Source organism: Aphanomyces invadans, assembly GCF_000520115.1.
Source record: "Aphanomyces invadans strain NJM9701 unplaced genomic scaffold supercont1.21, whole genome shotgun sequence".
NCBI classification, from domain to species: domain Eukaryota; phylum Oomycota; class Saprolegniomycetes; order Saprolegniales; family Verrucalvaceae; genus Aphanomyces; species Aphanomyces invadans.
In genome coordinates, this window is record NW_008580166.1 from 328,196 (window position 1) to 353,167 (window position 24,972).

General features: G+C 56.6%; 10 protein-coding genes across 16 annotated transcripts; 6 read left to right on the plus strand and 4 right to left on the minus strand.

Moving 5' to 3' along the window:
- Positions 1-110: 110 nt before the first annotated feature.
- H310_09421 (hypothetical protein) lies at positions 111-1,424 on the minus strand (the record flags this gene model as incomplete). The annotated part of the gene is made up of 4 exons (XM_008875483.1): positions 111-409; positions 456-747; positions 801-1,007; positions 1,062-1,424. The coding sequence occupies 4 exons, from the start codon at positions 1,422-1,424 to the stop codon at positions 111-113; spliced, it is 1,161 nt and encodes a 386-aa protein (XP_008873705.1).
- A 569-nt stretch (positions 1,425-1,993) lies between these two features.
- Positions 1,994-7,979, minus strand: H310_09422 (hypothetical protein). The gene has a single exon (XM_008875484.1). It carries the CDS (start codon positions 7,945-7,947, stop codon positions 2,092-2,094), a length of 5,856 nt encoding a protein of 1,951 aa, XP_008873706.1. The 5' UTR covers positions 7,948-7,979; the 3' UTR covers positions 1,994-2,091.
- Positions 7,980-8,798: 819 nt separating this feature from the next.
- H310_09423 (hypothetical protein) lies at positions 8,799-10,104 on the plus strand. 3 transcript variants are annotated; one of them, XM_008875487.1, is made up of 5 exons: positions 8,799-9,167; positions 9,211-9,458; positions 9,516-9,578; positions 9,630-9,742; positions 9,801-10,104. In XM_008875487.1, the coding sequence occupies exons 1-5, from the start codon at positions 8,839-8,841 to the stop codon at positions 10,053-10,055; spliced, it is 1,008 nt and encodes a 335-aa protein (XP_008873709.1). In that variant the 5' UTR covers positions 8,799-8,838; the 3' UTR covers positions 10,056-10,104. The 3 variants fall into 3 exon arrangements, with proteins under 3 accessions (XP_008873709.1, XP_008873708.1, XP_008873707.1); XM_008875486.1 differs by having other exon boundaries at positions 9,516-9,742; XM_008875485.1 differs by having other exon boundaries at positions 9,630-10,104.
- H310_09424 lies at positions 10,040-13,111 on the minus strand. Of its 2 annotated transcripts, none has more exons than XM_008875489.1 (8): positions 12,894-13,111; positions 12,579-12,845; positions 12,304-12,533; positions 12,230-12,258; positions 11,945-12,176; positions 11,756-11,896; positions 10,935-11,705; positions 10,040-10,877 (listed from the first exon to the last, which is right to left on the minus strand). In XM_008875489.1, exons 1-7 carry the CDS (start codon positions 13,077-13,079, stop codon positions 11,483-11,485), a joined length of 1,308 nt encoding a protein of 435 aa, XP_008873711.1. In that variant the 5' UTR covers positions 13,080-13,111; the 3' UTR covers positions 10,040-10,877; positions 10,935-11,482. The 2 variants fall into 2 exon arrangements, with proteins under 2 accessions (XP_008873711.1, XP_008873710.1); XM_008875488.1 differs by having other exon boundaries at positions 12,230-12,261.
- Positions 10,099-11,527, plus strand: H310_09425 (hypothetical protein). Its single transcript, XM_008875490.1, has 7 exons — positions 10,099-10,380; positions 10,481-10,612; positions 10,660-10,848; positions 10,894-10,930; positions 10,975-11,037; positions 11,091-11,215; positions 11,261-11,527. The coding sequence occupies exons 1-7, from the start codon at positions 10,132-10,134 to the stop codon at positions 11,462-11,464; spliced, it is 999 nt and encodes a 332-aa protein (XP_008873712.1). The 5' UTR covers positions 10,099-10,131; the 3' UTR covers positions 11,465-11,527.
- A 149-nt stretch (positions 13,112-13,260) lies between the features above and the next one.
- H310_09426 (hypothetical protein) lies at positions 13,261-15,501 on the plus strand. Of its 3 annotated transcripts, XM_008875492.1 has the most exons (4): positions 13,261-14,128; positions 14,190-14,546; positions 14,601-14,714; positions 14,773-15,501. In XM_008875492.1, exons 1-4 carry the CDS (start codon positions 13,349-13,351, stop codon positions 14,887-14,889), a joined length of 1,368 nt encoding a protein of 455 aa, XP_008873714.1. In that variant the 5' UTR covers positions 13,261-13,348; the 3' UTR covers positions 14,890-15,501. The 3 variants fall into 3 exon arrangements, with proteins under 3 accessions (XP_008873714.1, XP_008873713.1, XP_008873715.1); XM_008875491.1 differs by having other exon boundaries at positions 14,190-14,714; XM_008875493.1 differs by having other exon boundaries at positions 14,601-15,501.
- Positions 15,502-15,794: 293 nt separating this feature from the next.
- Positions 15,795-19,143, plus strand: H310_09427 (hypothetical protein; the record flags this gene model as incomplete). Its single annotated transcript, XM_008875494.1, has 6 exons — positions 15,795-15,896; positions 15,955-16,527; positions 16,590-16,788; positions 16,836-18,020; positions 18,067-18,273; positions 18,328-19,143. Coding segments are annotated over 6 exons (3,029 nt in total), but the record flags the coding sequence as incomplete, so codon positions are not given.
- A 138-nt stretch (positions 19,144-19,281) lies between these two features.
- H310_09428 (hypothetical protein) lies at positions 19,282-21,300 on the plus strand (the record flags this gene model as incomplete). Its single annotated transcript, XM_008875495.1, has 10 exons — positions 19,282-19,548; positions 19,604-19,755; positions 19,806-19,869; positions 19,917-19,948; positions 20,001-20,172; positions 20,231-20,367; positions 20,417-20,628; positions 20,687-20,790; positions 20,867-20,957; positions 21,008-21,300. 10 exons carry the CDS (start codon positions 19,282-19,284, stop codon positions 21,244-21,246), a joined length of 1,470 nt encoding a protein of 489 aa, XP_008873717.1. The 3' UTR covers positions 21,247-21,300.
- H310_09429 lies at positions 21,118-23,397 on the minus strand. 2 transcript variants are annotated; one of them, XM_008875497.1, is made up of 5 exons: positions 23,112-23,397; positions 22,884-23,045; positions 22,734-22,829; positions 21,605-22,675; positions 21,118-21,558 (listed from the first exon to the last, which is right to left on the minus strand). In XM_008875497.1, the coding sequence occupies exons 2-5, from the start codon at positions 23,010-23,012 to the stop codon at positions 21,325-21,327; spliced, it is 1,530 nt and encodes a 509-aa protein (XP_008873719.1). In that variant the 5' UTR covers positions 23,013-23,045; positions 23,112-23,397; the 3' UTR covers positions 21,118-21,324. The 2 variants fall into 2 exon arrangements, with proteins under 2 accessions (XP_008873719.1, XP_008873718.1); XM_008875496.1 differs by having other exon boundaries at positions 22,884-23,397.
- A 106-nt stretch (positions 23,398-23,503) lies between these two features.
- H310_09430 (hypothetical protein) lies at positions 23,504-24,922 on the plus strand. Its single transcript, XM_008875498.1, has 2 exons — positions 23,504-23,565; positions 23,615-24,922. Exon 2 carries the CDS (start codon positions 23,635-23,637, stop codon positions 24,808-24,810), a length of 1,176 nt encoding a protein of 391 aa, XP_008873720.1. The 5' UTR covers positions 23,504-23,565; positions 23,615-23,634; the 3' UTR covers positions 24,811-24,922.
- The last annotated feature ends 50 nt before the right edge of the window (positions 24,923-24,972 follow it).

Here is a 24,972-nt window from a genome sequence, read left to right on the forward strand (position 1 = left end):
GAAGCATTCAAGAGATCAATACCAAGGCGTGAGAATGTGCATAGGTTGAGGGTTTAGTCTCTTTTACAACGTGCCCCAGAATACGTACGCAACCAGCGGGGCGGCGTGTTCTACTTAAGCTTCAAAATCCCTCCACGAAGCAGTTCGCGCATGCTCCAGCCTTCACCAAATGGCAGCCCGGTGTCTGCACGCCAGCTCCAGAAAGCCCATCCGCCCTTGGCCTTGGACACGGCGGCTAGGTACGTCGAGGCGTACAGCTTGCCTTGATTTTGGTCTTGAAATTCAGCTTTCGCCGAGTCGGGGTGGCCCAAACTCCACTCGCCAATGAAGAGTGGGTTGCCCGTCCACTGTGAAATATCGCGGGCTATGGTGTCGGTGCCTCGAGCGATCAATTCCGACAGGGGCTGGCCTACTCCATTCCGTCACCGCGCCGTTCCAAGAAATGTCCACGCTACCTTCGTGACCCCACTTGAGGTACTTGTGCCAGTCGTGCCAAATGTTCTTTTGGCGCAAAAACGTCGGCCACCCCGCGGCAGTCGGCGACTGTTCCGTCAACAACGGAGCGACCACCAGGACGCAGTCGTTTCCCGTTTGCCGGATGCGCGAGACTGCCGTCGTGTAGTACGCTTGCAACTTTGCAGTGTCGACGCCAGAGTTGGTGGCAGGATTGCCTTCTGGTTCGTTCAGTAGACTCAGTCCCAAGAACGCTTCGTCTTGGCTGTATCGTGCGGCGAGGAACTCAGCCACCTACCACCACCCACCATTGCGTCCGTCCGCTTCCCAACGAAAACGCAACCAACCTTTAACGTGCGCGCAATGTTGCCTTCGTCGCGGGACCAGTTGGCAACATTTGAAGTTGGCGCAGAGCTGTGGTCCCTGCCATTTTGAGACCCTGGTGCGGCGTGAATATCCACAAGCACCGCTACATTAGATCGAACTGCCCAGTCCTTGATTAGCATGTCCAAGTACGCGAGGCCACCTGGCGAGTAATGCTTCCAGGCGTCGTTCTACAACGGGGAAGTCAAGAGTGGTTTGCCCAAGACCAGGGGGGATTATCGTACGGTCGAGTCGGGCATAATCCACCATCCGACAGGGACGCGCACCATGTTCATTCCCGAAGCCCCAATTTCAGCAATGTCCGCGGCGGTGATGAACGTGTCGCGGTGCAACTTGAAGCGCGGATCTGCCTTCTCGCGGCCCAAGAACGCCATGGTTTGGTGCTCACCACCCACAGCGATCGCATCCGGGACACCAGCCCACACTGGCGACTGCTTTGACATCCACGACTCCATGACTAGCCAGCTCCCGAGGTTGACGCCATGGGCAGGCACGGCTCCGCTTCGAATCGCCGCTTGCACGTGCTCTGCAGTCGCAGGCATCATTGTCGCAATAAAGAGAGTCGCGGTAAACAAGAGGCACAACATGACACTGGCCTGGGATATTCCACAATGAACCAAAGCACAATGCGATGGAGGGATGGCCTGGCTGCGTTGGACTATCTCCCCTGCTTCCCCATCAAAGGTGACCCGGACGTTATGCAGAATTCGAGCGCGAAAAGCAAAGTTGTCTCACGAATGTGGACGCCGGCATGACTTCAAGTATTTTGAAAGGCTTGGACTAGAGGAAGTATGCTGGCCCTGCCATCGTTTCATTGCCTGGCAACGAACAGCTCAAGAGTCCTCGCACGACGTATTGGGACCACGCACATGAAACCACTTGGCGAGAAGTGTAGGTGGATGACCGTTCCTACTCCGAACGTGCTCATCATCTCCATTTCCACGTGGCACAGTAGCGAGATGTTGAACGAGTTGCGAGTTTTCACGCGCACTCACATTTCCATACTGGTACAGCCAGCACCTTACAGGCTACGTGTACTCGAGGAACTCGTGGCTGCATGCGTGTTCGCCTCCCGTGCGGACACTGCCCCATATGAGGCTCCCTCGTTACTTCTCCTGTTCACATCCGATGCACGTTGTTTGAATCCCAAGACTTTCCAGGTGAATATCCGCAAGTGCAGACCCGAGTTGCGAAAACAGGACCCGTTGCATTGGTCGTCTCACGATAGTTTATTACATTCCATGGGGGCGAGCGCTACTGCGGCGCCACAACGTAATGGTCGTGGTTTGACACGGACGACGGGGCTTCCTTGACCATCATGCCGCGGGCAACGCCCTTTTCCTGCGTTTGCTGGCACGCAAAGTTGTTAAAGATCTGCTCCAGCGTCGTTTGCGCGACTGTGTACTCCTCCACGTGGAGCTCGCCGCGGCACCCCTCGATCAATGAAAAGACCGAGCTCAGCTTTAAGGTATGGCCGACGAGCTTGAACCGGCTTTGGTCGTTTTGTCGCTCGAGCAGCTGAGCTTTCCCGCCATGAACCGTCCCGAACGACGACTTCACGTGCGACGAAAACGCATCGAACCGGTCCTCACTCAGCCACCACGTGCAGAAGTCTTTGATCGGTATCGCTTGGTGGTGCCGATCAAGGGAATCGGCTAGCACGTACCCCGTCGGATGATTCCCGTCGATGCAAGCCGCACGGTCGCTCTTGCCCAAACGAGTGCACGTTACACCAAGCGTCTCCCTCGTGACTTGATGGACCCCGTTCATTTGGGTACTGACCATGGCGGCCACGTCGTCCGCCTTGACGGGCGCGAGCTTGACATGCAGCATCAATCCATCGCCGAAGCGGTGTTTCAAATGCTGGATGCTTCCCACGCAGCGAAGACGGCCACCGACCATGATTCCGACGCGAGTGCACAGCGCTTCGCATTCTTCCATGCTGTGCGTTGTGAGGAGAATCGTGGATTCTTTGCTGCGGGTCGAAATGTCCGCAATGACATCCCACATGAATCGGCGGGACACCGGGTCCATCCCTGTCGACGGCTCGTCCAAGAAGATGATCGGAGGCGACCCGATCATGGCAATTGCAACCGACAGCTTGCGCTTGTTCCCACCGCTCAACGTCCCCGCTAGCTTGTGCTCAAAGTCGTTCAAGTTCATTTGGTCCATCTTGTCTTTCACGGTGTCGTGGATGTGTGAGGCTGGCACGCCTTTGATGGACGCAAAGAGTTCCAAGTGCTCGCGAACGGTGAGTAGGTCAATGAGTGCGTCGAACTGGGGGCAATACCCAATCAATCGCCTCACTTCCAGCTGATGTGTCAGGATGTCGAACCCCCCAAGAAGCGCTTGGCCTTTGGACGGCAACACGTCGCCTGTCAGGATCTTCATCGTGGACGTCTTCCCAGCGCCGTTGATGCCCAAGTACCCAAAGCATTCGCCTTTCGGCAGCGCCAGCGACATTTGGACGATCCCGACCTTTCCTCCCTTGTACACCTTGCGTAGGTTTTTCATAACAACAGCGTCCTTGTCGGCGGCGCCGCTCGCAATCCGCGATTCTTCCGCGACAACGTCTTCGTCCACGTCGTACGGCGCATCCACGACCGTCGGATCTTTCATCACGGCCGCCTTGATGCTTGGGAAGCTCAGGGCGTAGTCGATGCCAATCGCCAGCAGCGGAAACACGACAGCTTCGACCGCCAAGTACGTCACTTCCCACCCGACGACTTTGGTGTCGAATGCGGTCAAGCCTGGAACGTATCCGTCGCGGGAGAATGTGGCGCGAATCGTAAAGATCGCGAGCGAATTGAGTCCGTTGCCGACGTTAAACAGCGGCGAGAGGCGCCAAATAAACTTGAGCGACTTGTTGAGCTCTTGCGTGCTCTGGACAATGTCGAGCACGATCGAGACGGTCATGAGGACAACGCCCAAGATCATGTTGATCATAATGATCATGGTTTGCGACCCCGACGCGTCTGTGAAGAGGTAGCTCAGGCAGTAACAGAGCGAGATGAGGGCAAATCCAAGCAGCACGAGGAGAGCGACGATCCCGGCAAACGGTGTGCCGGCACACGTCGGGCACGCGTTGCCCGTGAACGGCGTGATGTCAAACAGGTAAATCGTGATAAGAGCAAACACGCACGGAACTGAGAACACGAGCATGTCCCATGCAAAGTTGGCGAGCCAGAAAGCCGGCAAACTCACGCCGGACACGAGCTGCTGGTGCTTGGAGTTGTGCGTCGGGTGCTTTTCGCTCACGAGGTACGGCACAATCGAGGCGGAGAAAAAACAAAACGCGAGGACGACGCATATCGACGTTGCAAACGAAATGAACGTCGTAAACAGCGTCTTGGTCATGGCCGTGAGTGGCAAGGGATGCGTGTGCACGACCAGCGTTGCCGACGGTGTCTTGGTTATCATTTGATACACCGCTTGGTCCATGACCGCCTTGTAGTTGGCGGCAGCATGCGGCGACGACGTGTTGACTGCAATCGCGTAGCCGACTTCGCCCGTCGCGCGCGAGCCGTGCACGACGTACGCGCCAAACTGTCCTACCGTCGACTGCTCGAACCCTCGAGCCCACAATTGCTCTCCTGTTTTCAAGCAGATCCCAGTCGTGCCACTCGGGTCGATGGGAGGGTTGTTGTACGTAACCTGGAACACCGTCGGCGTCGGTGACGAGTATTCGTCCCGCGGAAGCAGCGACACTTGGCCAGACGTGAACGCTGCCGAGAGCTCGGTACACCACGCGTTGTCGTCGGCCGTGCAATAAACAGGAACCGGCGTCTGTTGATTCAGCGTGTAGTTGCCAAGACCGAGGCGGAGCGGCGCGTCGTTCTTTGTGAGTGCGCTAAATTTAAGGATCGAGATCCCAAGCACAATGAACGCAATGGGGAGAAGCGCTCCAAACAGGACAATCTTGCGGTCGCGTCGAGCCGTGCGCAGGCGCTTCTTGAAGAGCGCGACAAAGTGGATAAAGAACATGGCCAGGCGGGACACGCGCGGCGCGTTGGCATCAATCTTGTAGCCGGTCGAGGGCTTCTTGGCCGGTTTGGTCGTCTGCAGCGTGTGCTGGTGGTGCTCGTCGCCGACTTCGGCCACCTTGATGAACACTTCCTCGAGCGTCGTCACGGAAATGCCGTACGACAACACGCCAAACCGTGCCAAGTTGGCATCCAATTCGACAAACATGGGCGCAAACAAGGGCGAGCCATCGAGCGGCAGCTGAAACGCGATCTCCGTGCCAACGTTGCTCAGGACTTTGGCGGCCGCGACATGCGAACGCACAAACGCCATCAACGCATCCGTGTCGCAGTTGTCGGTTTTGACCAGCGAAAAGTTGTACCCGGCGCCGTACCGGTTCTTCAAGAAGAGGGACGACCCGCAGCACCGGAGCTCCCCCTCCGCCATGATTGCAATGCGGTCGCCCAAAATGTCGGCTTCGTCCATGAAGTGCGTCGTCAGCACCACAATGCGGTTGTACCGGTTGTTCAAGATGATTTCCCAACTGCTACGACGACTGTACGGGTCCATCCCGGACGTCGGCTCGTCCAGAAACACAATCTTGCTGTCGCCGAGCAGCGCAATCGCCAAACTCAACTTGCGCTTCATCCCGCCCGACAACTCGCACGACTTGACATGACGCTTTTCAGTGAGACCGACCTCGGCGATCTTTGCGTCGACTTCGGTCGCGAGCGCTGCCCCCCGGAACCCCTTGATACGGCCAAAGAACACCAAGTGCTCCCATACGCTGAGCTCCGCGTACAGCACGTCGTGTTGCGGGCACATGCCGAGAGAATGCCGGATTTCGGCCAAGTTGTGTTTCAACGAGAGCCCGTGGATCGTGGCATCGCCGGTCGTCGCGGGAAGCATTCCAGTCAACATGGAAATCAGCGTCGTCTTGCCGGCGCCGTTGTGGCCGAGCAAACACGTGATTTGATTCTTGTACATGGTCAAGTTCATGCCCTTCACCGACACTTTGATCCCGCCTGGCACGGCAAATTCTTTGCGCAAATTTTTGATTTGAAGCGCGTCGCCCGTGACCTCTTGCTGGCGCAGGTCGGGCCCCACGACCTCGATCGTGTCGTTGGCATGGCCTTCGAGGGCGCCGACGTCGTCTCGGACGTGCTCCTTGTCCTGGACTCGGACCGCGCCTGTTCTCAGCACCTTGCGCCAATACTGCATGCTCACGGGGAAGTACCAAGGCTCCGGCACGCCGTAGTCCTTTGGCACGACGCGCTCCAGGTACAGCCCGAGCACCGTGTACAACACAATGTCAAACGCCATGAACGCCAGCGCGGTCGAAAACCGAAAGTTCGCGTACGGCTCGTGCACGTTGGCGAACGTGATCCCGAGCGACCCAGCTTCTGCCTTGGCCATTGTTTGGACCCCAAACGACATGGCGACGGGAGCAAAGATGCACGCAACGTTCTTGGACCGTTCCGCCGACGTGTCGGTAAAGCCCGACGTGATCAAGTACATGACAAAGAAGACGACGATCCCCATGTACGTGCCGAGGCGGGACTTGGAGAATATCGAGCTGACGAGGAACCCGTACGCGAGGACGCTCCACCCAAAGAGCAAAAAGAACAAAAAGACCAGGAGCGGCGAGCAGTTTGGGAACAACTTGGAGCGACTCGCCATCATCTGGAGCACCGCCGACACGACAAAGATCGCGCCGTACGTGATGTACCACGACCAAATGATCGAGTTGTCGAGAACGCCGAGGATCTTCAAGAGTTCGCGGCTCTTGTTTTCCTTCTCCGTGATCAGCGCCACGAGCACCGACGAGATCGAAAACAGGTACGAAATGATAAACACGATCGAGAAAAACGACTCGACTTGCGCGTAAAACGGCGACGACACGTACCCGGCGATCGGAAACGGAAACACGCTTTGGCCATGGTACGACTGCGGCGCCTGACGCAGCGGCGCGACCAGCGCCTCCTTGGCCGCCGCCGGTAAATTCGCCAAGTTGATGCGGGGAACGCCCGGCAATTTGTTGAAAAATGCCACGACGATCTGCAGCACGTAGTCGTCCTGCACTTGTTTCAACAGGCGCGAGTCCAGCGACGACGTCGACGCCGCTGTTGCCTGTGTCTGCGTGCAGTTGCCGGTCGTGGTGGACCCATCCCAGTCGGGGACGCACGCTGCAAATCGCGTAACAAGCGTCTGGAGCGTGAGGAACCCCGTCGTGGTGTACTTTTGATACATGGTGATGTCGATGCTGCGCTGGAGCAGGTTTGTTCCTTTGACGTCCGTGCGAGGAACGTCGCCGGGAATGCCGCCGCGGCCAAGGGTCGAGTTGAGGCGCAGCGAGTACTCGATGGACTGGACTGTGCCCAATTGATCCTTGGCTGGGAACTTGTGGAAGACGATGGCGGCATGGACGACAGGATGGTCCAGGTCTTTGCCGTACCCGCTGCTTTGGACGTATGCTTCGAGGGCACCCTCGTCTGCAAAGAACATGGTCGAGTCGACAAACGACGGAATCGTCGGCGTGGTCAAGAACGATCGAGGCGTGAGCTCGATCCGCGGGAACCACAGACCCATCGTTTTCGCAAAGTAGTCGCGCGTGAATGGGGTGTCCGGCACGATCGCGAGCTTGTACGGAACGACCTTTCCGCGGCATTCCTTGGGTACTGTTGTTGGCGACGCCGGGTCCGTCGACACCTTGCCTTCGAGGACGACGCGCGCGCACTGAAACGAATCGGCTTGGTTCAACTCGCTCATGAGCTTGCCGTTTTGGAACGCCGTGAGCGCCATGTTGACCAAGTACCCCGACATGGTCGTTTCCGTGGCAAAGTACGTAGAAAAGTTGAGTTTCGTGCCCGAAATGTTGACCGGGATGGTCTCAAACAAGCTGTGCGACGTGCCCGTGTTGTTGTCGGTCGGAAGCGTCTGCGTGTCGCTCCATCCCGGTGGGACCTTGACGTCATCCGTGAGCATCTTCAACCCACCAAGCAAGATGATGAACAGGACTGGCACGATCATCTCGAGCGCCCACTTGATCGGGTGCTTCTTCTTGAGCAGGAAATTCTTCCATAGCAGCGTTTGGATGTGGCTCTGTGGCAACTGCGGCGCCGCCTCCAATCCACGCTCCCCCGGCATCTTGGACAGTGATGCGCGAGGGAGCAGCGGGCTATTCTGGGAATCGAAGGCATCTGAAGGCGTAACGCCGGCTGCAAAGCACTCCATTAGCTTTCCCGACCTATTTCAGTCGGTGTCGAACCCGTTCGACGGCGAAACCCTACCTGCGACGTGCTCAAGCACACCGACTGAGTGCCGTTTCGATGTCAAGAAGTTTGATTGGATAAATATCCAACTTTGAACCAATCAGACAAAATTTGTAATCATTTTACCACGTTTTGATTGGTTGATCATTTGCCAGCACAACAACCGCGGGTCATCGCGCTTACGACAAATGCAGGACACATCCCAATGGACGGATGGACACTACGCCCGTACGTACTTGGCTGCACATGGCTCCGAGTGACGACAGGGCAAACGAACTCGAAAACGAGGCCGTCGTGCCGACATGTGCGGAAACAGTCGTTTCCACGATGCAGCGATCGTAAAAATAGGCAGCATCGCTCACCATAGATTCCAACCACGAGGGGGTGAACCGAATCAACAATCCACCACCAGTTCATAATCACGGAGACTTCAACCTGGCCGCCTCCACGGCATGCAATACGCACCACTACTTCCCTGTCACTGTCGGCCTGTCGTTGGCATGTATCGCGCGACACGTATTCGTTTTGCTCCGCTTCTGGAATCGCGTCGCTCCTAAATTGAGTGCCTTCCCCACAGCTGAAGCAAATTGTGCCGTCGACGTCCGCCTTGAACCATCCCTCGATCTTGGGGGGGCACGTTGTAAGCAGCCAATGAGAATCGGTCCCTTTCGAATTTGATAAGTCGTTTCATTAATTGTCAAGGGATTCCCGTCTGCTTGGGCTGGTGACGTGCTCGACGCGCATCACGGCGGCAGAATCCCTTGCGATGCTTCAGGGCGTTGTCATTCGAGTCCTCGTCATGGCAGTCTCAAACAACTGGGTATGGGAGCAACCTCCTCTCCCAGTGCCGTTTCCGCATGAGTACATTGTTGATGTGCCTACGGCGTACGTCCGTGGTGCCGCCGTTGAGTTCTATCCCGTTGTCATGATGCACGGCATGAACGACGCCGGCCACACCGGTCACATGGAGCGCATGCGCCTTGTTGTGTCCGACACACTCGATGGGGCGTACGTTACGTCGGTCCAAATTGGTCGCAACGTGCGTGAGGATGAGTACAACAGCGTCCACTTGACCATGGACGAACAAGTGTCTCGGTAGGTCCACCTCTATTCTACCGTTCCAAGCGCCATCGTGTAGGTTTGCTGCAATTGTTCGCCGTGATCCGAACCTGCGGCACGGCTTCCACGCCATTGGGTTCTCCCAGGGCGGTCTCATCGTCCGCGGCTACATTGAGCGATACAACAATCCGCCCGTGATCGGGTTTTTGGCGTGTCATTCGCCGCTCGCCGGGATCGGGTCGCTGCCGATATGCAACCCGACAACATTCTTCTGCCGTCAACTCAACAAGTTCTTTGGAGCGTTTGCCTACTCCTCCGAGCTGCAGCGTGAGGACCCATGCTTCTCTACTGCACGTCAACGCAAACCCAGGTTGATGTTTGTAGACCAACTGGCCCAGTCAAACTTTTACAGGGACCCGACTCGCATTCCAGAATACCGTGAGCGCGGTGGGTACACCACGCGTGTGAATCGATGCATGACATGCGGACCTGGTGTAGTCAAGTACTTACCCGACCTAAACAATGAACTCTCGGTGCAGAACGCGACGTACAAGGCCAACTTTGCATCGCTGCGGCAGTTGATCATGGTGCGCGCGCTCCGAGATACACAGGTGTGCCTGCATTTGCCTCTTTCATGCTGTGGATGGTTGACCATGAGACACACTTCAGATTGCGCCGACCATGTCATCGTGGTTTGGCGCGTACGAGGACGGTGGGTGGGACACGATCTTGCCGATGAACGAGACATCATGGTACCAAAGCGACACGTTCGGGTTGAAGACACTGCACACGACTGGCCGTGTGACTTTGTACGAGACTCCTGACAACCATCTCCAGTTCACCGACGAGCTGCTCGCGACGTGGGTGCGCACGCACTTCCGACCGCCGTCCATGCACCGAACGCCCGTTGATGGCAAAATATAAATTATGAAAGGACATACCGTTTTACAAAAAGTGAAAGGATATTCTCGACCCAATCTTGTCGGATCGTCGTCGCACGATGCGCGTGGGAATCGTCGGAGGGTGCTTGTGGTGGACGTCTGCTGCGGCCAACCTTCATGGCCGAGCAGTGTGGCAGCCTGAATCTTTTCTTGCGGATGACCGACTCATCGTCGACGTGGACGGGGATTATCATGTCGGTGAACTTGGTGGCGTCGAGGGACATGTCGACAGGAACACGTTGCCCGTCGTCATCATGCACGGCATGGGAGACGCTGCACAAAATCCTGGGATGCAGCGGCTCCGCAAGGTACGGCTTGATGTGCATTTGCGTGAGGATGTGTCGGCCGCCGTCGTTTGTAGCAATGTGCAAATGCCAGTGTTGAGCTGAACCCGAATCGCCTCGCTAGGCAGTAGCGACACGCCTTGGTGGATACGCGACGAATGTCCAAATCGGCGCGTCACAGGCCGAAGACACATCCAACGGGTTCTTTATGAACCTGGACAAACAAGTCGACTACTTTGCTCGCGTTGTCGCTGCGGTGCGTAGCCGATGGCCACGCAAGCGTTTACTTTCCGCTTCTTCCAGGACGAGCACCTTCGACATGGGTTCAATGCCCTCGGATTTTCCCAGGGAAATCTTGTGGTCCGTGGCTATATCGAACGCTACAACAGCCCTCCTGTCAAGAGTTTCGTTTCGATTCATGGCCCCCTCGCCGGTGTAGCGGGGCTACCTCACTGCCGCCCTATCAACTTCATCTGCAAGAAGATTAGTGACGTACGAGCTCCATGTCCTGCGCCCTCCACCTATATGTCTCGTTAGTTGATCTCAGCCGCTGCATACGCCGATTCCGTTCAAGGTACCTGCGCTTATCATGGCAAAGTCAAACAGGTGCCTGCGTAGATAATGTTGCCCAAGCCAACTACTTCCGAGACCCCACTCGTATTTCCGAATACAAAGTGCACGGTAGGTCGCCGTGGCCGCACCAGCGTTCGTTGTCATGGGCGTGTGCATGGTAGCACGATTTTTGCCCGACATAAACAATGAGCACGGTTCAAAGAATGCAACGTTCAAAGCCAACTTCGCGAACCTCGAGCAATTAGTTCTTGTTCGCGCGGCGCAGGACTCGATGGTGTACCCCAGGGTAAGATGATGTCCGACAATGTCTTGACCGAATATACGAGTGTAGGAATCAGAGTGGTTCGGAGCGTACGAGGACGGCGCTTTCGACAAGGTCTTGCTCATGAATGAGACCAAGTGGTACCAGGATGACTCGTTTGGATTGAAAACCCTGAATGAAGCAGGCAAAATCACGCTCAAAGAGACTGCTGGGGACCACCTGCGCATCCCGACGGAGACGCTGCTTTCGTGGATCGAGCAGTACTTTGTGTAGACGTGGTGTTTTCGTCTGTTAATGCGCAATCACTCGTCGGCAGTTGTCGCAAGTTTTGTTGCAGTCCTTCCGATTGAACGATTGCCCAAAGTACGACACCAAGTATTGTCGACGGCAGCTCGCACGTTCTTCGCAGTACTCCATCATGCGCTCGAGTTTTTCCATGTGCACACCGCGCGTCTTCATCGTGTTACCTTTCTTTGGCATGTTGATGATGCCACGGATCTTGGACACATCCCGTCTGAATTAGCTTGCGTCAGTAGAGACCACAATGAGTCACTGTCCTTGTACCTATTGTAGAAAATGGTGCATTGTGACGACTGGCCATCACGCCCAGCGCGACCTGCTTCTTGGTAGTACCCTTCAATTGATTTTGCCACGGAATAATGAATGACGTAGCGCACGTCGGCCTTGTCGATGCCCATGCCATAGCTGCCAACACCGTTAGTGCACATTGCACGGGCAACGGAGAACTCTTACGCAATCGTCGCACACACGACTTTGACTTGACCGTCCTGCCACGCTTCTTGCACCATCTCGCGATCCGTCGACGATTGTCCAGCGTGGTAGAAGTCAGCTTGAATGCCGCGGTCAAAGAGGTAGTTGGCGACATCTTCGGACTGCTGTTTTGTCATGCAGTAGACGATACCGACCACATTGTTAGCATATTTCGAGGCGATATACGAGTGCAATTGGGCCAGCGCTTTTGGTTCTAACGCACACATACGTAAGCATTACGTCACCGTGACATATCGTCTGGCACACCTTCATTTTCCTTGTCAATCACGTCGAAGCTACTTGTGACACGGTGAAGGAGTGTGCGGCGTTGCTATTCGTACCTCAAGTTGGTCCTGTTGAAGCTCATGGTGAACACAGTCGCACGTGGAATCTTGAGAATCTTCTTGACGCTGTCAATTACTTTTTGTGGTGCGGTGGCCGTTAGTGCCATGACCGGGACTTGTGGAAACAGCTCCTTTAATCTTCCAAGTTTGTTGTAGTCTGGTCGAAAATCATGCCCCCACTGGGTGACACAGTGTGCTTCATCAACAACAAACCGAGCGAGCATTCCCTACACTCCTAGTTGGCCCCCAAACGACGGGATGTGTGCCAATACTCGTCTGTTTAGGTCTTCCAGGAGTGAAATGAGGCTGCTCGACGATGCGAGCTTCTCGGGAGTAACATATAGCAGCTTGATCGTAGGTACAGGTCGATGGAGATCTCTCAGGACTGCTTTGAGTAGTTTGACCGCTGTTTGACTTGAGAGATATGCTGCTGGAATGCCTACGGGTTTATTGCGCACCAACGACGTCACTTGATCTTGGATGAGCGACAGCAGTGGGGACACGACAATTGTGACACCTTCGGACAATACCGCAGGAAGCTGCGCGCAAACATTAGCAGGGCATGAAGACTCACATCCACAGAGTACCTGGTAGCACAGACTCTTGCCACCACCTGTTGGCATGAGTACAAAAACGTCCTCTCGATTCAGCGTTGTCAGGATGGCGTTGCGCTGATTCGTGCGGAAGGACGAGTTGCCAAAGATGTATCGGTTTGCTCGCGCAATCTGATCGTCTGCACCAGGCCTTCCATTTGGCAGCAAGAACTGGTCCATGGACGCGGCGTTGACGGAATCCGTTCTCCCGCGCGCAAAATTCAAAATGATTCGACGACTTTATCCGGAAGATTTTACCGTATCACGTTTCCCGTAGAAATGAATATCGCGCCAAACCACAACCTCGTGACCTGTCAAATTCAATATCACACCTGCAATTGACACGCGACGGTTACGAGGCCAAAAATACAAAGTTTGCGGTCGGAGAGGCGAATCCTTGCGCACCTGCCCACACTTCGCCCGCCGTGGCCGCCGACATAGCAAGCCCCATGGAGATGAAGCGAAAGCACGAGTCTCCTTCTCTGGCCGCGTCTGACATAGGGACAACCGCCACGAACTGCAGGTCACCGCCGTCGTCACAGCATAAAATCCAACTACAGCATGTGGCGTCCAACAACCCCAAGGCAAGGAAGCGCACGCCATCGCTCATCACAACGCCTTTTTCAGACGATCTTTCCGAGTGGGATGCAGTGAATCAAGAGTCCCTCTCAGACGCTGCTGCTCAAGTCTCTCCACCTACATCACGAAAACTGTCCCTTCTCCTAGATGAAGCGCCTACAAAGCATCCCCAGAGTCCTAACTCGATCGAACCATCGCCAAAGATGATTCCGTCTTCTCGAGAATTGCTGCCGTCCCCGCGCACGCCTTTACCGTCCAAAGAGAATGACATCCCAACTCCCTCCACCTCCTCGACATCGTTCCCACCAAAACGCGCTCGCAATCGCAATCCAGGCAACTTGCTCCTCGATTTGTCCCATATGGCGCCGGTGGCATCCCCAACCAAAACAATGGACTTCACGAACGTGTGCTCGCAAGTGACGGACTTCCTCTTTGTCGGGGGCGCCTCCGTTGCCTCGCAACGCGACGTCCTTGAGCAACACGGCATCACCCACGTAATCAACTGCGCGGCGTCAGTCACCCCCAACTACTTTCCCCACGTGTTTGACTATTACCGCTTGCGCCTGCGAGACCATGCGACGCAAGACATCCATCAACACTTTTACAGCATCTTCCAGTTCATCGACATGGCGCGGTCTCGACGCGGAAAGGTACCCTCGCAATATTGGGTCTCAACATTGGGAGCGAATTTCCTCACAATATGGACACCAGGTGTTTATTCATTGCGTCAAAGGCATCTCCAGGTCACCCGCGATGGCAATTGCGTACCTCATGGCGAGAGAACAGTTGGGCTTGTACCCCGCGCTCGAGCTCGTGAGGTCGTCACGCCCGGTCATCGACCCGAATGCAGGGTTTATCTTTCAGCTGAATGAATGGGACTCGTTGCGCCGACTCCACACCAAGCAGCCGATCACGCTGTTCCGCGTCGACATGTCTCGCGGCGACGTCGACGGCGTGCCCGATGTGCCGCTCCCCGACTACCCGTTGATCATCGGCCCCGTGCAGGCGGACCACTTGGTGGCCTCCTCCCCGTCGTCCAACCCATTGCACGACCCGCCGCAGATACATGTACCACATTTTCCAATGGTCGCTCAGTGATATTGACGATGGAGTGGCTGGCAGGAAGACCATGCTGCGGCATGTTTCGTCGTGTGTTCATTGGAAACCAAGTACTGCTCGCTGTGGTGCGGCCGCGACGCGACCGACGACATGATTCAAACGGGGAAGACCGCCATGGTACGCTCGAGTGCTTGTCTCTTACCTGATCGTGATATCTTCCTCTTTGGTGGTGCAGCGTCTCCTACAAACGTACGAATCGTTTCCAGACACGTTTGATGTGGTGCAAAGTGGACAAGAGCCGAGTGAGTTTTGGAGTGCGCTGGCATCGGAACACGACCCCAACACGATGTAAATAATCACCAAGATGTTGTTGAACGTCGGTCACAAACGTCATCACGACGATGCCAGCCCCTCTCGACTAATGTGCGTAATTCGGCGATTTCCGCACGCAGCGCTGCCACGTCAGTGATCAGAGTGCTCATGGGGCTGGCGGTGGGAGATGGCGGTGTCGATGCCTGAAAGGTAGTATCTCCTTGGTTTGAAGCCGACACTGAGGGGAGGCGACTTGACGTTGATGCTGCGCTGGTCAGCACAAAACCGAGGATGCACGCAATGAGAATACACACGACACCAAGGTTTTCCATGGGACGATTCCAGCATGCCGAGATGAGGTCAGTGATGGAGGAAGGCAGCGCGGGATCTGCTTGATCGGACACTTGTGGCCGAGGAAATGGAGTTGGCGACAACGATGCTGGCACACGCGGACACTCATCGAGGGTGAACGGGGATCTCGCAGCTGCAAGCTGTAGCTTTCGACGAAGCAGGATTTCCTCGCGCGACTGAAAAATCTTCTCGCGTGGCTTGCCTCGATCATGCATGCCAGCGCCGGAGTGGGTGCGTGGGGAACAAATTTGTGACTGTTCAAGATTTCTTACGTAAATGGAGAGTTTTAACCAATCAGAACGGTGGACGACTGTGGAAGGGACAATTCAAACGTGTGAAAGACGACGAAACCATGGCACCAGAAAAAGGGCCGTCGTCGATCCATTCCCATGGCATTCACAACATGCAGTGGCAAGCACTGCATCTTTAGCGGCACAAAGAGTCGGACCAAGTCGGCCGCTTCCCAGGGATATTCTTGTGACCATCCGAACCCAAAGATAGACCTTCTCTATCACATAAATAGAGCGATAAAATTGGATCGTTGCTTGCCGATGGCAAAGGAATGTCATTGCGCCACTTTCACCGCTCGTGTGCCTATGTTTGGGCGAGTACGGCGCGCCGCATTGCTAGTCCTTGGCATTCTCCATCCAAGCAGTGCTAATGCCCACGGCACTCACATCACGTCCTTCGAAGATGGTATGGCTGTCTATTTCGTAGCAACGAGTCAAAGTCCGACCACTTGATGCATCTCTAGTTCTGTCGGCGCAACCGAGTGCGCAAGACTACTCCGTTGTCAATTACGTATCGATCGAGCCACGCGATGGCCACGAATCGTTTGCCCCTGACGCTCCGTTCCCTCCATCCCTTCACATTCATATCCGCACGAGCAATCACATCGACTTGCAATTCGACGTCAATCTCAAACGTGACCTGTTTGCTCCCGACACTTTCGTGTGGGCCCATGAAGGCCCCGAGCTCGCGCTGTTGAAGTCGCACAAGCCCCACCACATTGCCTACGAAGGGAAACTGCCTCAAGGATATATTCGCCTCACGATGTTTGAAGCCCACAAGTTCCACGCTACCGTCAAACTACACGACAAGATTGTGGTCGTCGATCCCGTCGAGCAGCACAAGGTTGCCCATCAACTGGACTCGCCCGTGACAGGCTTGGTTGCGTACACGATGCCACTAGCCGCCGCGACACTCTCTGAAGACCACCACCACCGCCACCTGACGACGACGTACGGTCGAATGACGGCATGCACGTGGACTGCCCGCCAAATTACTGTCGGGGTTGCATCGGATGCCGGGTTTACTTCCGAGCATGGTACGACCAGTCGTCGTTTCGCTGCCATTCTCGGTGGAATATGTGGTCAAGTTGACTCGTAGGCGGGGCGGCGCAAACTCAAAGCTACCTCATCGCAGTGTACAACTCCATTAACGGATTGTACGACGACCAAGTGGGGGTGCATTTGACGATTGGGGCGTTCTTGATTCAAACCGCCCCCGGGGGAGCTGCTTGGAACGTCGAGCCACAAACGTGCGGCCCCATGGTCGACATGAACATCCAGCTGAATGCTGTCAAATCGTATGGCATCGTGTACCCCGTACGTTTTGTCTAAATGGTTTCGCCAGGTGGGTCGCCGGCGGAGGAATTCCCCTGTGCAACCAAGAAAACTGCGGACTCTGGCATGTCCACACCAACTGCGACGCGGACCGCACTCGCACGGGAAACACGGCGGGTCTTGCGTGGGTGGGGACGCTGTGCAGCAGCACGATGGGTTACAACACGGGCGTGTCCATCGACGCGGGCGCCATGACATGGGTCATCGTCGGTCACGAAATTGGCCACAACTTTGGCGCGGACCACACATTTGCCGAGGGGGGAATCATGTCGTACGACTGGAATTCGCCCGTAAAGTTTTATGACAATGGCCAAGTGTGTGCGTTCGTTCAAAGCGTGTTGGACAAGTGCCTGAAGCCGTACACTTCTGACGGAGCCGCCACAACTCTGTCGCCCACGACGACGACAGCAGCGACACCTGGTACGTCCACCCCCCAACCCACAAGTTCAACGCCCCGCCCATCCACAACACCTGCCCCCACGGCCCAACCTACGACGACATCGAGGCCAACGTCGACAGTCCGACCGACAGCGACGACTCCAAGCCCAACGACAACATTTCGTCCTTCCACGACCACGCCCCCGACCACCACACCAAGCTGGGATCCGTGCGCTTGCTCGACGGAAAACATGTGCCGTGAACTGGTCCGACCTGGATGTCAAACGTTCTTGGACAAACGGTATTGCTACGTTGTCGGCTACGAACAGTGCGCTCGTGCAAAGCCTTCCGCGACGTGCACAAACGCCGACGGCAAGACACTGTACTACCTCGAGTTTGACGGTGAATGCCCGCTGCAGCCCCCGATCGAACACCCGCCAGCGACTTCCACGCAGAGCCCGCCGACGACGATATTTACCACGACAGCGAGCCCCACAACAACCAGAGTCGCCCCAACCACCGTAACTAGCGCCCCCACGACAACGACGCAGAGCCCCACCACAACACCGACCCTAGTTTCGGCTAGTCCGACCCCTTCAACATCCATTGCAGTCGAGACAACTACATCGTTGCCACACACAACCTCCCCCTCCACCACTCCAGTTCCGACCGCCACTTCGACGTCTCCCCTGCCAACTACGCTCGCTCCCTCTGATCCATGCAGCTGCTCGACAGATTCCAAGTGCCCGACCATCGGCGGCGGCGGGTGCCAAACCTTCCACGGCCGTTCTTGGTGTTACGTAAAGGACCCCTCAAAGTATAATGCTGTACCTGCGCCGTTGCATACTCACCGCGCGTCGTAGATGCGTGGGGGCGGCGTTCTACGACTCGGTCGATTGCGCTGGTCAAAAGTACATGCAGTGCGACCCGTCAACGAATTCCTCCCTTCCGTCGCCTCCAAAGGACCCGTGCGCGTGCAGCACGACGTTGAAATGCCCCGATGTCAGCTCTCAACCAGGGTGCTTTCTGGCCGACCGAGCGAGCTACTGTTTCGTCGAAGACCCCACCACGTACGTCGCGCTTCCATTCAATCGAATGCAATTTCTAACAATGGCCTGGTTCAGGTGCTTTGGTCCGTCTGTTCGGTCGTCCTTGGTGTGCCCTCGCCAGAAACTCCGCCGCTGCTCGTCGCACGAGACCTCGGCGTCGCATTGGGTCGTTAGCGAATGGTCCAAATGCTCAAAAGCGTGCGGCGGCGGCGTCAAAGTACGTACGGCTTCGTGCATGGACGAGAAGGAAAGCATGGTGTTGCCAAACGCGTCGTGCGCGACACCTGCGCCCGTCGACTCAATCCTGTGTAATATCCGGTCGTGCCCCGTGACGGCGTTCAATAACACAACGCCTTGCATTGGCCCGCCCCACTCCACGTGCCAGCCTCGCGCCCACAAACGACTATGCGACTGCGCGTGCAACGTGGGATACGTTTACCACCGCCACCGCCGCGAATGTGTCCCGCTCCCAGCGGTGGAATTTCACAAACTGAAATGTCCAGAGTGCACGGGGGATGTGCATGGCCCAGAGAGCTTTGAAGTGCGATCACACGACATCGACGAGTTGAATCCCACGGTGTGCAATGGCCAAGAAGACGGCACGACTGCTATGTCGGCATCGTGGTTGGCCGCGTTCGAGCCGGAGTCGACGGCAACCACCAGCAAAAGCTCCACGGAGGCAACGAACATTGCAATGATCGCCATTGCCACGTGCATTGCTGCGATCGCACTTGTGCTGGTCGTGCTGGCCTATCGTCGCCGCAATGCCCTCCAACCCACCACGCAAATCCAAACTCCCGTGTATATCGTGGGGTCCACTCCCGGGGCCTTGCTGTAGCTGTGTCGATTTTGAATGATAACGTCACGATGTGTGATTTGCTGTGACAATAGGAACCCTCTACAATACTATATGATTGCGCCGGAGGACTCCACGTCAGGATCTCGTGCAATATCATTTGAAAGAGGTTTTCCATCCGTATCTTGATGTTGGGGGCATGCCAGGGTACAGTTCGTCTCAACTTGTGTTCGATGGCGAAAGCAGCGGCGGTCGCGTTCGCACAAGTGGCGCTTGCGTCCATGTACGACGGATGGAGCGTACCCGACTATTGCATGGCCACGGACACGATGACCAAGGTCGCGATCCAGCCAGTGACTACCACACGATCGATGGAGCTGGTCCAAGCCCAGGTCGTGGCCCGCCACGGAGCCCGGGCGCCGTACTCACGTGTGTTTTGCTGGGAAACGGCGGCAAGTCCTGTGAATGCCGTGTGGAATTGCTCGACGAGCTCTGTTTGGGTACGTGCTTGGGTCGTCCACATGCATGGTGACCATTGCATTTTGCATTTTCCAGTCGGAAGACATTGCGTCCCCGTCGAACAAAAACCGAGGATATGGTCGGCTGTACAAGAAACAGTACCTTGACGGTGAAAACGTCTTGCCAGGCACGTGCGCTGTCGGTGGATTGCTTCCGTTGGGCCGACAACAACATCGCCGCGTTGGCGAGTACGTTCGTTCCAGCCACATGACAACAACACCTCACGCGACGCTTGTAGGTTCCTCCGCGACGCATACATTGGGCACGGGCCGCACAAACTATTTGCTTCCAGCAAGTTGAACGTACTGGTGTAGTTGTGGCAATCGTGTCGTAAACTGTCGTTGGCTAGACGATTCCCAAGCACCAACTCTACCTTCGAAGGTACAACGTCGTCATGGGCCAACGGGGTTTCAACTGCCTGGCAATGATACAGCGACGATGAAGAGCGAACGCTCGGGTCTGGCCACGCGCTGGTCGATGGCCTCTTCCCTTATGATCCTTCCGACGACGTCGACGCCGAGCACATGTTGACATGGATGACCACCGACGGCGCAACCGACTACATCGACCACAAAAACGATACCTCGTGCCCCGTGCTGCCTTACGTACGACCTGGTCATCTCTCGAGGGTGATCCTTTGACTCGAGGAATGGGGGGTCGTAGATCGTGGAGCAAGTTCAAGCCTCCCCCGAGTGGACATCAAGCGCCGCGTCCGTCGCGGCGTTGCAGGCCGCGTTTGAACGAGTGGTCAACGGCACGTTCTCGTGGGACACGTGCTTGGAGTGCCTCATGATTGCAAGGTGTTAAGTTGCATGCGATGGGGCAAGCACGCCGACGGCAAGTGATTAGATGCAACGACTTGGCCCTTCCCCCCGGCACGACCCAAGACATGTTTGATGGCTTGATTCAACACGTCCAAGCCCGCAAGAAACTCGTTCTAACGTACCGAGACGGATGGTATGCCAAGGTCGACATGCACCGCATGTGGGCCGACGTCCTCCACCGCATGGACGCCGCCATGGCGAACCCCGAAGACGCCCCGAAACTCGCGATCACCATCGGTACACCCACATTGGTGTCGACGACCAAGACGTGATAGACCCTCGTTTGTCCATTCAGGCCACGACTCGACCATCATGCCGATGATGGCCGTACTGCTGGGGGACCGTTGGGACGGTGGGTGGACCACGTATGCTGGGACTCTGGTGTTTGAACTGTACAAGGTGCGATGGCACGGAATCACACCACCCTTCCGTCGGCAGGTCATAATCGCCAGAGATTTGTGTGGTCTCGCCATAGGAAGAGAAGCGCCAGATCGACGACACGTCGGCCTATGCTGTTCGAGTCGTCTACAATGGATATCCCCTGCAGCTTCCGTTTTGTCTTGACGGTGCGTGCCGCATCCTTCATGCGGGCGATGTGTTCCCGACTGCTCGATAGACCTATGCGACTGGACAGTGTTCAACGAGACCTTGGCGTTTGCACGCGGCGCGCGGTCGTGCTTGGTGCCAACGACCACGTCGCCGCCGCTCCCACATGTCCAGCTGTGGAAACCGCATGGACTGCACTGGGCCGCAGCGGCCATCATGTTTGGCGCATCGGCTGCGATGACAGTCGCCATGATGCGAGAACTACGTCATCGCCATGAAGACCCAACGACGCGCTATCTACTCGGCTAACTCGACGAATTTTGAATCGTTGCACGCCGCCATAAAACGATGCATTTGTCCCGATTCGACCCCATATCTGCACAGGGCTCACCATACTTCGGCCACGTACCGCCCAGCGACTTGAAGCGTTTTCAAGTAGGTTTTGGCTCTGTCCGCCGTCCACCCGCGCTGGCTCGTGAGGCAGTCCACCAGCGCCCGATTCACGTCACGGCCCATCGCCATCGACCCACACACGTACACGGTTCCGTGCTCGAGGTAGTTGAAGATGGCCGCCGCATCTTGTTTCAGCTTGTCGCCCACGTGCCACGGCAACGATGGCGACTACGTCATGTCATGGTGAAATGGCAAACCATCCAACGAGTCGTACGTGGGACGATGGCGGTGTGTGCGAGTACACGGGGGTGTAACTCTGCAGAACGCGCTGGGCGAGCGCTCCGGTCAACTCGTTGTGGTAGAGCTCGTCTGATGGATTCCGGCAGCCATAGTACAATGCAACGGGCGGGCGCTTCTCGACGTGGGATAACTCTTCAAGGAGCCCGCGAAAAGGAGCGATGCCTGTGCCCGTGGCAATCCACAGCTGCGGCGTCGACGGGGGAAAGTGAGCGCGCCAGTGCTCACTAAAGCTCGAAGGCGCCGCGGCTCCGTAGATTCGACAGGCATGCGGCCGAGACGAGGCCAAGTGCGTCGAACACCGACCATGTAGCGGCGGTGCCTTCACAGCGACAGTGAGGGCAATCGTAGTCGGGTCCTGCTTGGACGAGGACGCAATCGTGTAGCTGCGCGGCAAGAGCGGTGGTGCCAGACTAAGGCAGGCTTCGGCGGACAGCACGATGGACGGGAAGTCGTCGAGCACGTCGGCAAACGACGACAGGGACCGTGATGTGTCCGCTGCGAGGTCGATCAATCGCGTTTGCTCGGTTGGCGCGGTCGCGAGCGCACTGAGGCGCCGAAGCGTACGTGGTGTCGGGGGCGACATCAGGTCCACGTACCACGTCAACAGAGACGTTAACGACAACCATTCGTGGATGGGATAGGATTTTGTGTGGCCAGGATTGATTTGGACGACGGCGGTCGAGGCGTCCGCCCCTGGTGGCAACGACAATCGATCGAGGCATCGCGACACGACGGTGTCCGCATTTGGCACGTACGCGTTCCAGTTTCCCGCTGTGTGGTACATTTCTGGCGCATGCTCGACTTGAATGTGATGCACCGATCGATGCGGCGTCGTTGTCAGGACGCGGTTGGCGACAACTCGACTCGGGGACACCCCGCGCGGTGGACGGACCCATGGACCGTGCGCGCCCCATGCCAACGCCTCCGCTGGACTCGCCCACGTGAGTGTTACGTCGGATGGCGTCGGTCGGTCGCATGTTCCAGTCTCTTTGACCGAAGTCCCCTCTTCCCATCGAACGCTGTCTTCGTATTCGAGAAGTTGCTCCTACACACATGAAAATCTGCATGACCACCACGTGGACGTCGGTATCACGCGTGCGTACATGATAGACGAGTAGAACGCAATTGGGGCAGTTCAAGTTGCAGCACTCGCCATCACGCGGCGGCGTCGGTGGCTCCAGTCGACGAGGTCGTGGCGGCTAGTACAACCACATGACCCGACGTTGTTCCTCATCCGATACACTGCACCGTACCGGACTCACACTGCGCTTCTTTCGTGCCAGCTCGCGCTCGAATGCAAGGAATGCATCCATGCTCAACTGTCGAGCCCGCCGTCGCCCACCTCGTGCAGCGGCGACAACAACGCGGCGAAGCCCCCACATGACAATTCCAAAAGTGGTCGACCAATGGCATCGCTGGTATTTGGCGATGCGCATCAGATGGCAAGGTCTTTTAGTCGCGCAGGTTTGTGTGGCACGCACCTCCGGCCGAGTTGTCGCATCTGCTCATGGAATGCATCCACGGCGCAACCACTCGTCTTTCGACATGCGATTCTGTGTGGATTGCTTCTGCATGCTGCACAACGTGCACGGAATGGATAGCGCCATCGCAGACGGACAAAAGTCGACGCCGCATGACGGAGATGAACGTCGGTGCCTCTGAAGCCAGTACGTACATGCCTCGATATATGCCGAACGCCGGGCAGTAGCGGGAGGCTACGGTCGCCAGTGTGACCCCCGTGTTGACCCCGAGGGGCCGTGCAAGCACGCTCGACATGCATCACTGAACAAGACTGTTTGGCGAGACCATGGATCCCGTGCTAGGTACATGTGTCTTGATCGATGCCAGCGCACAGCGAAGCCACGTGGCGTGCTTCATCATGGAGTCCCTCCAGCCCCTCCCAGCAGAGCTCGTCGACTTGTCGTTGCACGACCGGTAAAACCTGTGACATATGATAATTGAATGGCCGTATATGAAATGATAGAGGTTTCTCCCTCCAACCAAATGCAGTGGTGGAAGGCGACCGAGTCAAAGTTCCATTTGCCGACGATGTTCCGCATTGCGACCCGATTGACGCGCCAAGCGTTCCCAAAGGCCACGTCGGCCGCTGTGTCTGCTCTCTCTGCCAATGCGACGATGCAGTCCACGTCTGTGGCAGCGGCGTTTGCGCCTCGCTTTGTTCTGCCTGCTGCGTTTTCGTTGCCCATGACGTCGATGGCTCGCTTCTTCTCGACTGGAGCGGAGCCTGTGTCGACAGTCTGGATCGGCGGTCTGCCCTTTGACACGGAAGAATCTCACATTCGCGACTTGTTTGAAAAGTACGGTGAAATCACACGCATCTCGATGACGAAGCGCCGCGATGGCCGCTTCCAAGGCACGGCGTTCGTCGAGTACACCGAACCTGCGGAAGCCCAAGCCGCCCTCGAACTCGACGGCGAAGCGTGCGGATCTCGTTACATGAAGGTGTCGTTTGCGCTCCCCCGCGTCGTCAAGACCACGGAACGCCCCGCGGACTGCTCGGCTATTCGGTTTTCGAACGTGCCGTTCGATCTCACGGAAGAAAGCATTCGGTCCATGTTTGAACACTGCGGTGACATTTCGTCCGTCCATTTCGCCAAGGACCGCGACACTGGCCGTCCGCTGGGCTACGGCTTCGTCGAGTTTGTCGACCCCACCAGCTGCGACAAGGCCTTGGACGTGTCCGGCGCGGACGCATTTGGTCGCCGCATCAACGTCGAGTACTCTCTCCGTGCCAAGCGCATGCCCCGCCACAAACCCGACGGTTGCAAGTCCGTGTACGTCGGCAACTTGTCGGAAGATGTCAACAGCGGCATGTTGCAAGATTTGTTTGAAGAATGCGGTGAAATCGAACGCATTCACATTGCTGTCGACCGCGAGACTGGCGAGCCCCGTGGCTTTGGATACGTCAACTTTGCTCACACCGACGCTGTGGACCAAGCAATCAAGTTGTCCGGCGTCGACGTTCAAGGACAAAATATCCGCGTCGCGTTCGTGCGAGAACGTGAAGAGCGCCGCCCGTCGTTTCACGACGACCGTCGCGACCGCCACGACCACCATCGCGCCAGCGGCGAACGCGGGTACGGGGGCCGTGCCAAGCGAGGTGGCCGTGACGAAGGTCGCAACGACCGTCGTCGCAACTACGACAACAACGACTACTAGGATATAGGTGAATAGATGCTTCATAATCTTGTCATTACTACTTGGGTGCCGTCGCCTTCCTCGGCCGTCGGCGGCCGCCGTCGAAATTGCCATCGTGGTGCCGATATTTCTGGCTTTTGATTGGATAATATTCAGCCAATGGTAGACCTTCTGAAGTTGACA